This window comes from Charadrius vociferus, unplaced genomic scaffold (genome assembly GCF_000708025.1).
Source record: "Charadrius vociferus isolate BGI_N301 unplaced genomic scaffold, ASM70802v2 scaffold116, whole genome shotgun sequence".
Classification (NCBI taxonomy): Eukaryota; Metazoa; Chordata; class Aves; order Charadriiformes; family Charadriidae; genus Charadrius; species Charadrius vociferus.
The window spans coordinates 219969-236949 of NW_009648954.1; the positions used below are offsets into that span (position 1 = coordinate 219969).

The 16981-nt window shown below is 42.8% G+C and overlaps 2 protein-coding genes across 2 annotated transcripts in view; one reads left to right on the top strand and one right to left on the bottom strand.

Annotated features, from left to right (window-relative positions):
- Nucleotides 1-1119: 1119 nt before the first annotated feature.
- On the bottom strand, nucleotides 1120-6696 carry LOC104288627 (zinc finger protein 271-like). The gene is made up of 5 exons (XM_009887453.1): nucleotides 6550-6696; nucleotides 5974-6037; nucleotides 3463-4119; nucleotides 1689-1790; nucleotides 1120-1190 (listed from the first exon to the last, which is right to left on the bottom strand). Exons 1-5 carry the CDS (start codon nucleotides 6694-6696, stop codon nucleotides 1120-1122), a joined length of 1041 nt encoding a protein of 346 aa, XP_009885755.1.
- A 372-nt stretch (nucleotides 6697-7068) lies between these two features.
- Nucleotides 7069-16981, top strand: part of LOC104288628 (zinc finger protein 501-like) — a 30802-nt gene continuing 20889 nt past the window's right edge. The window contains exons 1-2 of the mRNA XM_009887454.1: nucleotides 7069-7145; nucleotides 14520-14710. Coding sequence (XP_009885756.1) covers nucleotides 7069-7145; nucleotides 14520-14710 — 268 coding nt within the window. The remainder of the gene's footprint in view (nucleotides 7146-14519; nucleotides 14711-16981) is intronic.

Here is a 16981-nt window from a genome sequence, read left to right on the forward strand (position 1 = left end):
CTGATCCCACAGAGTTTTATCTTTCGACCAGAATCTGCACTGTCACCAACAAGGCAACTTGTTAAGAGAAGCAGTGTTTCCCATTCTAAAAACCTAAACCATATTTTATTAATTACTAACAGTGCATCCTTTTAACAAGACACCATTAAAAAAAAACTCACAAAACCAACAACCCATAAATAGAACATCAGTACAAGAGAAAGATTTTTGGCATAGGCACAAGCCCCAAAGTTTCTTTATCCAGCAGCTCTTCAAAGGTAAATCATAGTTAGCTTTTTTGCACTTTTGAAGCTCAAAGGCTCTGACACTGCTACTAGCCTGTGTCACTGACAAAAACAAGGTGGTAGAAAGGACTAACGCTTCTTAAAACTCTGCACTTATTAGCCTTAAAAGGCCCCATGTTGGAGTCCTGCAGGAATGGGGCCGGGGGGGGGGGGAAATCATGTTTCACAAGACGGTGCACCCGAGTTTCTCAGTATTCCTCCCCAAATGGTAATTATTTATCCCAGTCCTGCCCCCAATGAACCACTACATAACAGTCAACAACATGTAATAATCCAAATAGGGAATGACAGAATATCTAAAAAACAGACTCAAGTGAGTTGACCTCTGAACAAAAGATCCTACATAAACCAATTTGGCTTTTCCTCATATACTGTTAGTAAGCTAGGTAGACATGAATGGTGGCGTTTTGTTGGGGTTGGGGGAAGGGGTGTTTATTTGTCTTAACAAAAAGCAGAAAACATTTCTTGTAGTTTTAGTAGTGATGCTGGCCTAAAAATCAGCTAAGGACACCCAATTTAAATTCTTCCTGAAGCTTTTGCAAATGGATGCTGGGAATAGAGGTGCAATTAAACTGAACACCTTTACATAAGCATGTTGCTTACCTCTATTACAAATCAGACTTAATAGGAGTTACCTAAAGCATCCCCAATGATTTTATTATTAGCTTCAGCTCGTTACCAGGTAGATAAATATGCTTAAGTTTTATGCATTATCTTATATACGGATGTTGCACTTAACTAAACCCTGGTGATAAAGATCTCTTGAGCTGTCTTGACAAAATACACTGGCCAAAATGTCTGCATGCTGCAATGAATGGATGGGCAGTTGATTTGATCAACTGCTGTTTGCACCTTGAGACATATATCTTTCCAAGTCTGAGTGTATGGTCAGCATTTTCATAGGTACTACAATTTCAACATTAGAACACAGGGATCACATGTCTGAGTGAGAAAACAGTACAAAACAGTAGCCACAGTTGTTTACACTGGACACAATCACAGTACAAAACTGATCAAGTTGTAGAAGCTGCAGGATATTGAGAGACTGGGAGCTGAGTCGTAGGCGGAATCCCAGGAGCAACTGAACGGGATAAGAGACTGGCATTTTCAGAGAGGAGACTGCTGGGATTAAGAAGGGGAAAAGAAAGAGACGCCACTGCAGCTGCCTGCCGTCCTAGCAGAAGTCCTAAGCTATAGACATTTGAATTAATGAGATCATTGCCTGGAAGGAGTATATTCAGTTGTTTCTGAATTTCTTGCAGGACCTGCAGCTGACTTTGCTGATTCAGAAGAAGCAAATCCATATTTTCCCTCATTTTCTTCACTGTACGAAGAGAAGAGAATGTTAATGCTTGCTATGAAAAAATACTTCGCACGGCAATCTAGAAGCCTTTTTATACTTACACTCTTCAAGAAGTAAATCCAAGCGATCCTCCTCACGTTTCTCTGCACTGCACCTTTGCTCTTCTTCATGATGCAGAGATGCAAATTCAGAATGGTCTGCATCTAAAAGGAAGACAGTGTAAGTCAAGAGCCCACTTTATCACCAGTTACTAGGTCAGCATTTTAAATAGGCTTTCACACAAGGAAAAGGCAGCTCAGTGACAACCCTTCCTCTCATCCACATTTTGAACTTAAAACTTCATTCAGGTCACATGTTGGCCCAAACTAAGCCAAACCAGAACACAGACTAGGCAGATATAGCTGCCTGAAACATTACAGACTTGGGGTTTAACACAATCAAGATATCTCCCTCTTGCTTCTTCCATACTTTAAGTTGCAAATATGTAAACCTCTTCTTTGAAATCATACCAGATACAGAAATCAGTTTTCATTCCTAATCCACACATTGCAAGGCCAATGTGGCATATGTTTGATCATAAAAGCAATTTTATTATGGAGCTTCAATTACAATGATGCAGTAGCTATAGTTACTCCAGAATAAGTTGGCACACTCTTTTGAAGCAGGTATAGTATTAGGCTGATCTGATACTAATTATCGGCCAACTGCCAGGGTAAAAATGAGACTTTCTTATGAATTATAAACTCTCACATCTAAAAAAACTATTGAAAGCCCTCAGGGGAGGGGCTGGAAAAAAGCATTAGGAGTGTAAGGTCCCATATTTACGGCTCATTAGCAGAGTTACTAGGCCACCTCTCTGTATCTATGGACTGAGAGGTCTCAAACTCTACCTTAGGAATTCAGTTTTGCCATTTCATTATAACTTCATTATTATTTCTTTTGTTAAGATGAAAGGCTCTCCGGCTCAGAAGTTTTCTTTCAGAGGGAAAACCAAAATAAAACAAACAAAAAAACCCAGAAAAACCTCACACAAAATACTTTCTTCTCATATGGCCTCATGTCTTGATTGCCCTGCTGTTACATGATCTTTTGGTCAAGACCCCAACACCCAGAACAATTTTATGGGTGGCTAGGCAAGACGAAAGATTAAAAATTAAAAAATTTTTGATCAAGTATAAAGGGACTGCCCATGTAAAGGTACAACACAGTCTCAGTTTTTATCCCAGTTTCTGGTGATTACAAGAAAATGGAATACTGCAAAATCCAGAAAACTCCCTACTTTAAACAATCACCTTGCCTGACAGCTTGTACTATGCAAGTACTATGGAGGGACAACCAGCAGACACTTCCCACTGCTGCTCATTTAATATCCACATATTACAAAAACTGGTTGCTAGAGATTACCAAGGTCCTAATTCACAGTCTAAATCCCTTCCACTTCCCTAAGCTTAGTATTTTGTTGGCTTAGCACTTCTGAAGATCTAGGGCTAGACATCAGGCAACTCTATGAAGCAGTAATTAGGGGGATCCGAGAGCTTTGCAGAATCTAAGGTCCCAGATAGACTTTACAGAATGATAGACTGGCTTAGGTTGGAAGGGACCTTAAAGATCACCTAGTTCCAACCCCCCTGACATGGGCAGAGACACCTCCCACTAGACCAGGTTTCATGGCAAAACCTAAATTTCAACTTTGACATTTTCAAGACACTTCTTCAAATGACAGAGATAAATACATTATATAGGAAGAGGAAAAAAACCACCAAATAAAAAAACCCCCACTCACATCCACAGCAAGGAGGGAGAAGTGTTTAGGAACCCCAGTAACTGACACATCCCTGTGTTGAAATAAAAATCAACAGATTTTAATTCAGTTACCTGCTGTGTGTTCATTTGGTCTCTCTCTCAAATGAATCCGTTGATGTTTGATGAAGTCTGAGCACAGACGGAAGTTATTTCCACACTCGGTACACCTATAGGGCTTCTCATCCATATGGACCCTCTGATGCTGGGACAGAGCTACACTTCCACTGAAGCTTTTCCTGCACACAGTGCAGGAAAAGGCTTTCTTTTTCGCGTGGGTTTTGCAGTGAGAGATAAGGTTTGAGGTACGGCTAAAGGTTTTCTCACATTCCTTGCACTTGTAAGGCCTCTCCCCTGTGTGGATTCTCTGGTGCACCACCAGGTTGGCCTTCCTGCTAAAGCTCTTCCCACATACTACACACTCAAACATTTTTTCTTTCTTGTGGGTTTGCAGGTGGTTCAGGAGCCTGGAGCTCTCCTTAAAGCCCTTCCCACATTCTGTACACTTGTAGGGTTTCTCTTCTGTGTGCGGTTTCTGGCCACCAGCGATGAGGGTGAGTTTCTTGGCTCTTTTTTGGTGAAGGGGTTTTTCACAGGCTGCCCTCTGCTCCCTTTGCACACTGGCTGTCCCCCAGTCTGGGCTGTGGGCTTCAGGTAGCTGAAGCACTACATCTTGCTTAAGGTCTCCTGGGATGCCTCTCTTTTCCTCACTGTCACTCAAAATGAAGTCCCCTGATGGAGAAAGAGCAATGTGACAGTCCTCCTTCCCTAAGACAAATAAGGTGCTCCTTGTAAAATAACTGAATTTCTCAGGCATAGCATCAACTTGCACCAGATTTCCCTTTCCCAAAGAGGAAGGCAAATGATAAAGGTTGAGACAAGCAGATAAGGAAAAAAGCGGCACAGGGAAGGAGAGGTAAAAAAAAATAAAAAAAAAATCTACTTCTTCCTTTCCCTTCCCACTTCCTTGTTCTTCTCCTCCTCCGGGAATGGCAAAAGAAACTGCCAAAATGAAGGAAGGAAAAGGAACATGCTGAAACATCTTACCCATCACAAGTATCTACTTTTAGCTATTTGTTCCTGCAGACTTTGCTCAAAAGCCTTCCAGCCTGCTAAATTAGTATTAAAAGACTGTTTTAAAGCTGTGCATTTGGGGAGGGATGGTTCAACACAAAAAAAAGTCCCCTTAACCTTCACCAGGCAAAATCAACAGGGAGGTTTAGGCTGTTTCTCACTTGCGTTACTTTACATTTGCTTAAAAATTGTAAATTACTTCTTTTACAGGTTTGCACATCAGGTTTTTTCCCCCAATGATCACAAGAACAGGTGTAATTATTATAGAGATACTGTATATTCATGCATCAGAAGTCAAAGGAGTTAGACTTTTATTAATAAAAATTAAGTAATTGCCAATTAAGTATTATTATCTCTTTCATATCTAGATCTAGCATGACACCTACTTTTCTTGTAGTGACAAGCTAAATAAATTACATTCAAAGGAAGCTCACAGGAAACATCCAAACATGGTCCTTTCTTTCCTAAAGAATGTCATCTATGTTATTTCACAAATGAGTATGTATGATCATGCACCCCACAGTAAGCTTTGGTTATCTTTCTCTGCCGACTAAATTTTATATTTATATCAGGTCAGCAATAATAGAATCACAAGTATCACCTGATGCACACTCATCTGAGCTTCATTTTTGCAGTTTTGTTAAACTGTTTACTATTAATTCTATTAATACTATTATTAAATACTATTAGAGGACTTGGGCATTAGTATCTGTGATTTCGCACTAAAATATTCAGCTACTCACACTACATATACTTCCCATTTAACACGTCAAGCTTGATTACTCCACTAACAAAAAAAACAGGCTTTCTGCATTCAAGGTAAAACTCTGCAGTGCAATTTTAGTCCTACCTCTATGACACCAGGGAATAAAATTCTTAACTAATGTGCCCTTGAAGGGACAAAATGCTCCCTATTTATGTGGCCACAACTGCCAAGATCTAAATACCAGTGATAAAAAAAAAAAAAAGTACTGAGGAAAGGGAGGAGGGCTCATCTCTTATATCAAGGAATTACCCTCTAGAGGTAGCTTTCTCCCAGAGGTATGAAGAAGACTCCCTCTCGCAGAAGCAGTCATTCCCTCACTCTACAACCAAGCAGCTGATTATTCCCAGAGGCCCATGCAGACACTCCAGGTCTCTGACAGCAAAATGGGAACCAAACAACCCTCCACTCCCATCCAGAACTAGTGCTGGGGAGTCATGCATTTCAGATGCAGCTGTGCAACTCCCTCAGACCTTCCTCACCTACAAGAAAGCCTGAAAAAGAGAAGTGCGCTGGCTTTCTTTCACTCCAAATGAACTGTACCATTTCATTTTAAAACAGCTGCTAAAAACCTACAGCAGAAAGAAACACAAAATACCACTGCCTGCCTTGCCCCAGCCTAGCATGCCATACCGTCCTAGCCACCCAGGACAGAGCAAGCATGTAAGAAGGAACACAATATCCCCAGCACCACTTAGTGGAGCCTCAAGCTTCTCTCCATGACTTAACTAGCAGAGTTTACATCTCACCTGCAATACTGCTTTTCCCAGTCTCCTGGAGAAGAGAGAGCATGGAATCTATTACTGGCTCCATCTAGAAGAGAAGAGGAGAGAGAACCTGAGTGTAAAACCTTCCCCACACAGGTGGGAGGAGCAGACACAGGTGCAGTGCATTTTGGCAGTACCCACAAGCTGCCTAAAAGGGGCAAACCAGCACATGTTATAGAACACCAGCTAAGCAGAGAGATGACAGCCTTCTAGAAAGACCTGAACTTTAGTGACTTGCAAGCTGGAGAGCTTAATCAAGAAACCAGTGTGATTAAAAAGTTATGTTATCTAACCTCAATCTCCCTTGTAACACCAACAAGCACGGTCTGGAAGGGCTGCATTGCCTCCTGGCACAGATCCCACTCCTCTCAGCCTCAACGCCTCACGCTTCTTACCCAACTTTTAATACACCCCCGCCAACCAACAGCTTCCCCTTCCCTCCGGACCCGCTCCACCCCTCCCTGAAAGCCTCCGAGTAGCACCTCAGCCTACCCCAGGCCTGCTTTTAGGCCGCCGGGTGAGCCCGGCCCCCTCCCGGTGGCTGCCCCGAGTCCCTACCTTCCCTCCCGCGGGCTCCCAGGACGGCTGCTGCGCCAGGGGCTCGGGCTTTGCTCCTCCCCGGGCCTGCTGCTGGCTCTCCCCAGCGAAGTGAAGGCAGCGACTGGCACCGGGGAAGCGGTGCGCTCCACCCCACCCCTCCTGCATGGGGCCGGCAGGCCGGGGGAGGTGGGGGTGACGCGGGGCGGCGGGTCCGGGCCCTGCCCCGGGGCGCCGGCCGCCCGGTCCGTTCCCCATCCAAGGCAACCCCCCCGGCGGCGCTGCCGGGAGGTGGGGAACCGGCATCCTCGTGGGCGGCAGGTAACGGCAGGCACTCCTCGGGTTTGCCCTTCGGTAGCGACACCCCCTCAAAACACGGCAGGGGCTTTTCCTTAATTGTCCCGTGGTAGGAGCTGAGTGCTCTCTGGTGACTTCGTGGTTCCATTACCTTGTGCTCTGGCCACGTTCACACATGGGGTGCATCTGGCCCTCACGGTGGGGTCGCTGCGAGAGGGGGGCTGTGACTCGCCCCCTTTGAGGATGGGCAGTGTTGCCCTGGTAGAAGCGCTAGCTTTTCTCCACGGGCTTTCGGGCCCGGTGGTGCGCAGCTGGGCAAGGTGAGAAAGGAAGGGAAGCAAAGAGGAAGACCTGTCCCCGTCATGACAGAGACGTTCTGTCATCTGACAGAGGTGGCAGCAGCAGCTGCCACAGCAAAGAGAAGGCCCTGAAACTCAAGAGCTCAGAAACGACAGATGTGGGTGACCAGTCTTGCACATGGAGCTTCAGGCACTAACCACGCTTCTCAGGGCACCCCCTGTGCCCCTCCCTTGCTCTTGGGCTCCCTCGCCAGCAGGCAGGAGCCATTGGTGAGGAGACATGCTGGAAGGCATCACCGCCCTGTGCTGGGTGCTCTGCTCCGCACCCTTCCCGCCAGCTGCCTGAATTAGTCGCACCTCCTCAACAGCACACGCTTCCTCCAGAACATGCCTGGATGGATGGGTGGTGTTTTACTGACTTGCACGTGCTGCAAATGTAACGCTGCAGGCCCGCAGCAGAGAAGGGCAGGAGAAGCGACTCTGTGGCTCTGCTCCTTCCCTTCTCGAGTTCCCTGGGTATGGAACTTCGCCCACAGTTTTTCCATGATCCAGCCTTTTCCATATCTTAAATTGCTCTGTAGTTCTGCTTCCCCATTTTATCCAGGGATATCCTTGGTTCTTTTTCACTGACCTTCATTTCCATACCATCTGGAAACAGACCAAGGGCTCAGTGAACAAGGTGGGCTGCATCTTTCCATTCGAATGTGGAAACAAAATAATCTCCACATGCACGTTATAACAGAATATTGTTTGGGTTTGATGGCTGTTCCTTTCCAAAAGATGGTTAAAGTCTGTCAAGGCTGATATATTAAAAACAAAAAAAAAGTATTTCAGTTTTGTTAAAACAGTTTTTAGAAAACTTCCTGTAAAAACCCTTTGTGACTATACTTGAGAGTCAAATATAATCACATAACTCCAAAAATTAAGTTAAAACATAAAATATCATTGTATTTGCTTGCAAAGGCCACAAAAGTTAAATGTTGCTCCCTTCCTACCGTATCTCTTACTCCTCTCATCTCCAGTGAAAAAAATAAGGAATTCTCCCAGGAGGTGCCAGTTCACCTCACTCTCGAGACAGAGGTTCATAGGAAGACTAAAATCTTGCTGTCAAGCCTGTTTTTCCCCCAGAGAAGCATTTTCTTCCCTTACAGTTCCTCCTTCTTTCTTTCTGACAGGCGAACACCTACTAGGGGAGAAAAAAAACAGCCAGCATGTAAGAAAAGATCATGACTGACCTGTCAGAGAACCGACCCACGAGTGACCTGCAAATAATTATGGCCACAATAATCCTCCAAGTACAACCACCACAGATTCTCCTGCCATGACCTACAAACTGTTATATTTCTACACACATAAAGCTTAAAACAACATCAAGGGAAAGACCCCTGTATTTGCTCTTTGCTTACACAGAGCTTAAATAGAGCACAAAGGCAAAACTGTGTTGCAACTCATCTTCCCTGATGAAAAGCCGAGCTGGTTGCTTTTCCATCTCAGCAGTGCAGAGCTACTTGGAATGTGCAGGTGCCCAGTATCTCAGTGTCATGTCAAGTCACCAGAGGATAAAAAAATTATTATCTGTATAAATGACACTATTATGTAAGGTCCTTTATTTCCTTAAATGAAGAAGCAGAAGTTATGGCCAAAATAATTTTTCCCTCTGTTAAAATTCAGTGGTTGTCTAATTTTAGCTGTAATGTATGAAGAAAAGCAGCAGGGGGAGATCTACTACTGTACTATATTTATATTACCATAGCTTCTTGGTGACCTTGTACTGGATCGACACGTGACTGTACTTTGGTATTGTACAAATACAAAATGAAATGGTGTTTCCTGCCACAAACAACTTGCAGTCTAGAGTAGCATTAACACAATTCTCTCAAACAGAAAGCACTTTTATATATAATAAACTCTAGCATGATTTATTGCATGTTTTCACCATTTTGGAATTGCATATGGCCCAAATTTCAGCTTTCCAAAATCATGCAGGACAAAAAAGATTCACCACATACCCAAGGAAACTGAGAAATTACACAAAGCATCGCTATACAGAGAATGACTATTTGAATAACTAAAGATGCCAAGAATGCTACTTAAAAATACTTGAAAAAAATGTAATGCATGAATAATTGGAAAAGCATCAAATGAGTTTAAGATTATGTTTAAAGGATGATTCACTATATTTATTTTTACTCCATGCATTTTGATTTTGGTAGTATATTGTAGATGCATTTTGGAGTTTGGCAGGCTCCCTGGTTTTGAGGACTTTCTTGTCTTTAAGGAAGAATAATGAAGTGAATTTCTCAAATGCAAAGGATTTGATTTTTGTTGACTGTAAACCATGCTTACAGGATAGGAGAACCTATCGTGGGAAGCACAGACCCCACAAAAGATTTCAAAAGCCATGGTGGATATCAGCAGAACATAAGCTCCAATGGTGATGCTGGAGTGAAATGTTTAACATAACACACAGAAGCATGAATCAGGAAACACTGCATAAAGCCAAAGATACTAAAAATATTCACCCTATATTTGTCGATCAGGCAATTACTACAGCAATAACAGATTAGCTACTGGGTTTGAAGAAAGAACTAACACAAGCAAGTTCCTTGGCATGTAAGAAGGCAAACTATCACAGCCATCCTTTCTGCCCACCCAATGCCCCCAAAGCCCTGTGGCACTTAAGTTGCTGGTACCCCCCTAAAGTCTATAGAAATGTTAATAAATAAAGGATATCAGAACCTTGCAGGCTGGAGTAAACTTTAGCAGCAGGAAGAGGGTGAAAATGAAGAAAGATGGAAATTCTGCCTTCAAGGAACAAGGAGTGAGGCTGAGAGATTGTGTGGCTACGTGAGGGGGGGTTCATTTAAAAGCCTTAAGGAGCATTCCCAGCACCAATGGACAGATACTTCTTTCTAAGAGCAAGTCCTGACCCACCAGAAACTTTGGCACAGACAATCTGCATGCACAGGAGTTAATTTGACACACAAACTCTGTAAATCAATAGCACTTAATTAGCTTAAATAAGTAGACAAACTGATAAAATGCCCTTCCCAAATAAATCTAGTCATTAAACTTCGATTTAGCAGAAATTTAACAAGAAATATAACTGCAGATAACACTTGTGTTATGGACCAATTGTACTCAAAAGCAGAGATTTTCCATTTTAAATGAAAGCCATTTAAATGGCTTCAGAGTTATGAAAGAGTAACGGTTTCAGAAGAGGGCATCTTTAATCCACGTGGGAAACAATTTGTCTCCATCGCAAAACAGGCTGAAAAGTCTGATTTAATATCCTCCAAATCTGCCACCAGCTGGGCAATCTGGGAAACAGCATTTCAGCCAAATGCAGGCAGACATAGCTCTCAGTCTTACCAGGACTGGCAGAAAAAAACCACCGAAGCCATGGGATAGTTCTGAAATGCCCCACCTGAAAAGCCAGAGGGTTCTGAAAACATTGGTAAATTCTGAAAAGCCAGGAAAGATTTCCCCTGTGTTGAAGACATTGTCAGGCATTTCAGAGGTTTCTAGAAGTCATCCCATGTCCCAGGTAAATCTCAGTGGGACCTGGGGATCTAAAGCCTTTAGAATCCCTTGGCTTCTCAGCAGGGATCAGTCGCATCCCATGCCTACCCCGTATGTCCTGAGACCAGGGTATAATTTGATTTATAAGCTGTGTGAGTAAAAGGAGCATGAAGACCAGAAAATGACTCCTTTGCCAGCCTCCCAGTAAAGAAGTCAGTAAACGGATTTAGAGTCAGAGTAAGCAAAAGAGCCTCTTCTTTTGTGCTTAGAGAAAGTGAATGAAAGGAGAATTACTGGAAACTACCCCTGATTTTGGTGTAGCCATTATGATGATTCAGGAGACAAAGAGTCACAGACAGTGTAGATGATAATGCAGTGTTGAAGCCACGGTCTGGCTCAACAAAGCCTTGATCTTAAGCAGGGACATATCTTCCTTTGCACCCGCATCCTAGAGCATGTAACTCACTTGCAAAGATAAATATGTGCCAGGACACACACATATATATATTAATAGCATTGTGCTATTAGAATTAATCCAGCAGATACATCCCCATTTCACATCTGAAGTCCTAAGAATGCCTGCTTCTCCAGAAAATGTTTCTCAAAGTTTGCTCATTCCTAGATAATCAATTTATTCTGGCAGAATTGGCACCAAAATAGAGGAGAGAGAGGGAGTTCCTGCTCTAAACAGGTATTTATTGACACTATACAAAGCCTGACTTTAACCACCCACTCCTTCTCTTTATTTATTCAAGAAAAAGGCAGAGTAGGACGTAGTCCTAGGTTCTCCAATCAAGACAGAAGCCCATAAATCCAAGTGCCAACACACACAACAGTAGTTACATGCAAGTACATCTGTACACATAGAGCTGCTTACGGAACTATCCGTACACCATGTAGCTCAGCTACATTACGATCTGCTCACAGTTTAGATAGGAAATCAACTGAGGCGTTTAGCAGTATCTACAGTTGGGGAAGTATCAGTGTCACTGCTCTGGGACTCACTCTCCAGGACTTTAGTCCTTTTGATAGATGCTACAAATCTCACACATAGAAAAGACACAGATTGATACACTTATAATAACATTTATATCCACAAATGAGAGAAGTGTTTTGGGATGCTCCCTCCAGGCTCTGCAGTGCCAGCTTCATTTCCCTGCCCTGCCAGTGGTACCTTGCATAAGCTGTCAGAGGCACTCATATTTAACCATTGGCTATTTGTTGACTGGTGCAACTAGACCTTAAGTCTCTGTTCCCCGGTCAGGTATGAGTAAAAATCACATTTTCTTACCTCCCAGGGAAGAGGTAACTTCTCTAAGATTGTGAATATAACTTGCCTAAGACTGTGAAGTGTTTTACCTTCCACACAGTAAGGCTCCAGTTCCACATTCCAGAAGCAGAGTGGAGCAGAGCAGGAACAAGGACAAGGACGGACAAAAAAAATGACCTAATATATGCAGTGCAAAGTGTTCATAGCCTATAAGATCAAAAATTAACTCTGTCATCCTGAGCTGCATAAGACATCTACATAGCTGGCAATCATTTACTAGCTACATCTGTCCATAATGGTATCAGCTAAACTCTGGATGTGAAAACTGAACACAGGCACAACAAGAAAGACTCTCAATTATCAAGATTGTAGATTACAAGACTATTACTGTGTGGGAGACTCCACATTTCAAACAGCATGGGATGACACTGACTATAGTTACACATTTTTCATTCTACCTTATGGTAAGGAGCAAGTGTTCCTTCTCCTCTGTGTGAAGTACAAATTACGTGTCCAACACATGGTTTTGTTTAAAGAGGAGTAATCACTAATCCAAACAGTTTTAAAGGCTAATACCACAAAGCGGATAGAGGTTTCTCAGCTACGGTGCCTTCTGCAGCAACAGACCCAAAACACTATGCACCGATGAGCAACATCTGTATATAACCATGAAATAGCTCCACCAGTAACCACCAAGCACAGCAGTTTCAGCAACCAACAGAGGGCAAGAGGTGGGTATAAATTCAGGACAAAACTGGAGGTAACAGCAAAGCAGTAGCAGTAACCAGCTAATGGATCTGGACAGATAGGGCCATGACAAAATAAAGAGTGCTGAAAAAGCCTCAACCCTCACCTCACTTCAAAGTCCCAAAAGAGGCAAAGCATATAAGTCTACAGGGAACCAACAGGACACCTTCCAATGCAACCAGGAGAACTGCAGTGGGCAGAAGGAAATTCTGCATCAACACAAACAGGAAAGGGGAAACCAGTTAGAAGACCATTATTCTTCACAGTCTGTGAGGGCTGGAGAGCCACAGCTGAATGTAGTTGATGGCCACAAACCTGTGATGGATCATACCCTGGGAACCATGGCAAACCACCATAGGCTGGTACACATGACATAGTATGAATTGCTATAATGAAAGACAGAGGAATCTGCACAGCATTTCAGGAAGAAAGAACTTGGGGAGCTATGAAGAAGAAGCCAGTGTCTGTGACCCAGTCCTTGTGCAAGACTTTATCTTAATAACAAGACAGTTTGGTTTGGGAACTAGAAGGCTGCGTGTTATTTGTCAACATATCAGAGGACACGCAGCACTTGAAATTGGGGAGAATCTGGGAAGGGAACAGTGTGAAAGCACAAGCAGCCAGCCAAGTTATTAATAAATATTTTCTTTGTGGTTCTGTTGGGTTTTTTTTAACTAGAAATATTTTTTTTAATCTGAGTGTAATTTTTCCCCAGTTAAACCTATTTAAATTACACATGAAAAGATGGCCATACATTTTAAAGCCTAGATTTAACGTAACTTATAAAAATAATTTAGCTTATATTACATTAAAAAATAAATTGAAGCACAGCATACCCCTTGCCAAGGTCTTAAAGAAAGTCAAGCACAAAGTTAGACAACATTAAAGCCAGAAAGCTTAGTTTCCCCTTCTAATCTGAATAATCATTTGGTGTGAGATTTATTACAATTATCATCTCAGTTTCTTAAGCTTTGTTTAATAAATATCTCAACTTTAAACATAAAGCATTTCTTGGATGTATTCATCATGTTTCACTTACAAGAAAAATTGAAAATTCTAGGTTTCTCTTTTCCACTATTCCAATTCCACAAATGTCATCTGGAATAAACACAGGAATTATTTAAGAGATAGGAAGTATAATTCAACAGTTTAGAAAATCATGACATTGAAAATTTATGTGGGTTAAATAAATAATTAAATACATGTTAGCTTATAGAACTACTTGTGTGTATATGTAGTGTATTCTCGTCACTAACAAAAAAGGGTTATTTTATGAAAAGATTAGTCTTAGTTTAATATTTCTGAATGTTCAACAAATAATGAGAATCGATCTTTCCTTTAGGGAAGAAAACCCTTAAAAAGTATGCCTACAAAATATGATTAACATCACTTACTTAATTCAAATTTGCTTACTTGGTGATTTAAACTACGATTAAAATCCTTATTATAAATTATTTTGGTATGAATTAAACTACTATAAATTATTCACAGCAAACCATCCTGCTGTCATCCTCTAGCCTTTTATTGCTGTTATTCTGATGACGCTCACCTCTGTGAGTATTATGTTTCAAAGCTTTTAGCTATGCGTCCCTGGCTATCTTCCCAGCTTTTCCTGACCCGGTGAGCCACTGGCTTCATTTCCATTTCCTTCAGCCATGCCACTCCAAAGATATGGAAGTACTTCTGAGAGACAGAAAAAACACATTACCAAACAACCATGGGTCCTCTTTTTTTTCACACCCACTTACTTTGTGCCTCCACCCTCTGTGAGGTTGATGTTGTCCTGTCCCTAGGATCAGCTTTTGCATCGGTATGTAAGTATTAACATAACCTTCCTCTGTGTTGTACTCCTATAGCTGCCTTAACGACAATTTGACTCCAGGTTCCATCTGCCCTACTTGTGACTATTTTCCAGATATGCATATCAAGTATACCACAGATCTCCAGCATGCGGAGAACAAGCTGAACACAATCGCTACTACATTCTGTGAAAGACTTCAACAAAGGCTTTCTCCTCCTCCAGCTGACTCTACCAGGCACTCTGCAGGTATGTAGTTCACTGATCTCTCCTCTTGTTTTTCCATCTCATGGAACACATTATCTTATTTACACAACTTAATTTCTCTCTTGCAATGGCCAATTCTCCTAGCCAACAACTCATCTCAATAAAGCAACATTTGGGTATAAGGTCTGCAGTACAATTACTAGACAAAGCTGTTTAAAAGGGACTGGACAAATCAGAAAACAATTCAGGATGCATGGTGGGGACAGCAGAACTGTTTTCCCACCATATCCGGTCAGAAGGAAAAGTTGCGGTAAGTTTGTTCTAGGGCACCGAAGCAAAATAAAAGTATTTTGTTTCTTCTGCTTTAAGTAACTGTGGAATACACTAGTATTTAACTCCAATTATTTAACAACCATAGTTAATTTTTAACTGAATATTCATGTCAGTATTTAAGCATCCAGAGACAAGTGTCTGTCCAGGTTCTGCGCACCTTTGCATCCCAAGCCAAAAATAGGTGTGTCCTGTCCCGTTCTCTAGGTTGACTCAGTAATTCCAGATTATGTGAGTCATGGCATGAAAGTCTCATGAAAATCTAGGCTTCTCTCTTACCTTTTGGTAAATCCAAATTTATTTTTTTTTTTTCCCATGTGCTCTGAGTTTCCTTTCATCAAAACAGCCTCATTTATGAGTTTGGGAATGTGTCAGGTGCTGGAATTTGGGAATCATGGAATGGTTAGAGTTGGAAGGGACCTTAAAGATCATCTGGTTCCAATCTACCTGCCCTGGACAGGGACACCTTCTGCTAGACCAGGTTGCTCAAAGCCCCATCCAACCTGGCCTTGAACACTCCCAGTGAGGAGGCATACACAACTTCCCTGGTGCCAGGCCCCTGGGCTCTGCCAAGCGCAGGAATCGGCATGTGCAGTTCACTCCTCTTACCTCCCAGCCCTGTCAGGAAACCAGCGTCCTTTCTTTCTGGGGTTTGTCCTGAATTCCCAGGTTCAGGAAAATCACCAACTCTCTCCTCAGGTGCCCTCAGGTCATAGAATCACAGAATGTTTTGTGTGGGAAGGGGCCTTCAGAGATCATCTAGTTCCAACGCCCCTGCCATGGGCAGGGACACCTTCCACTAGACCAGGTTGCTCAAAGCCCCATCCCACCTGACCTTGAACACTTCCAGGGATGGGGCCTCCACAACTTCTCTGGGCAACCTGTTCCAGTATCCCACCACCCTCGGAGTGAAAAATTTCTTCCTAATATCTCATTGAAATCTGCATCCAATGGGAAAGAGAAAAGTCCCATGAGGGTGCACCGGTCATTCAGTTAGCAAGAGCTGTGTTAGCACTGGCAGTATCAGCAGAAGCACAGGAAGGAAGTTTAGGAGAGTATTTGGGATCTGAATTCATGGGAGAGAGGTTTTTGTTTTATTTTAACTGCAGTTAACTAGTGCACGTCACCTACCCTGAGGGAAACCATAGTCAAGATAAGGCACCCATATTTTCTTTAAGGTCAGCTCACAGGGATCAGGTAGGAAAACTCTACTGACCTCAGCAAATTTGCAGGGAGACTACAGGAGTCCCTCATCTTCCTGATCCTGTGCCTTGGGTAACTGAAGTGAATCATTTCAGTGAAGTCAGAAAACACAACATTACTTTCCGTAGTGAAAACAACCCCAAGAAATAGGTATTTCAGGCAGAGAAACTACATGATTTGGAGGAAAAAATACACAACTCATCCACTAAAAATGTCTTTGCATCATTTCTGAAGCACAGGTGCCACATATAGATGGAAAGCTTTGGTAAAAAAGTCTTTCTTATAAGCCCCCTTCATATATTGAAAGGCCACAATAAGGTCTCCCCAGAGCCTTCTCTTTATTCTGGAGCTGGAATAAAGAAACACGAGGGAAGCAACAGAGACCAGAGACCAGAGACAAACACATGCTGGGGAGCGTTAGGTGAAGACAACAACTGAGGCAACAGAAAAATGTGGCAGTGGGAGGAAGTTTGTGAAGGCCGCACAGCAGAGGAGGCTGCAGGACAGCACTGCGACAACTGGAAGCCATGGCATGGCCATGGGCAGGGGGTGCAGGATGGCCAACTGAGGCAGCCCACCAAACCTCGGCCCTTTTTGCTTCTTATGGCCCCGTGATCCCTGACTAAGTGCAGATGCTGCACTTCCAGCCACCATGACTGCACCCCTATGGCAAGACCCAGTTTCCTGCCTACTCTCTATCTTTTCCCGGAATATACTCCACCTTCTCCTCCATTCCAGTCATTCACTCCCCACCCCCCCTCTCCGCCCCCACCACACCAC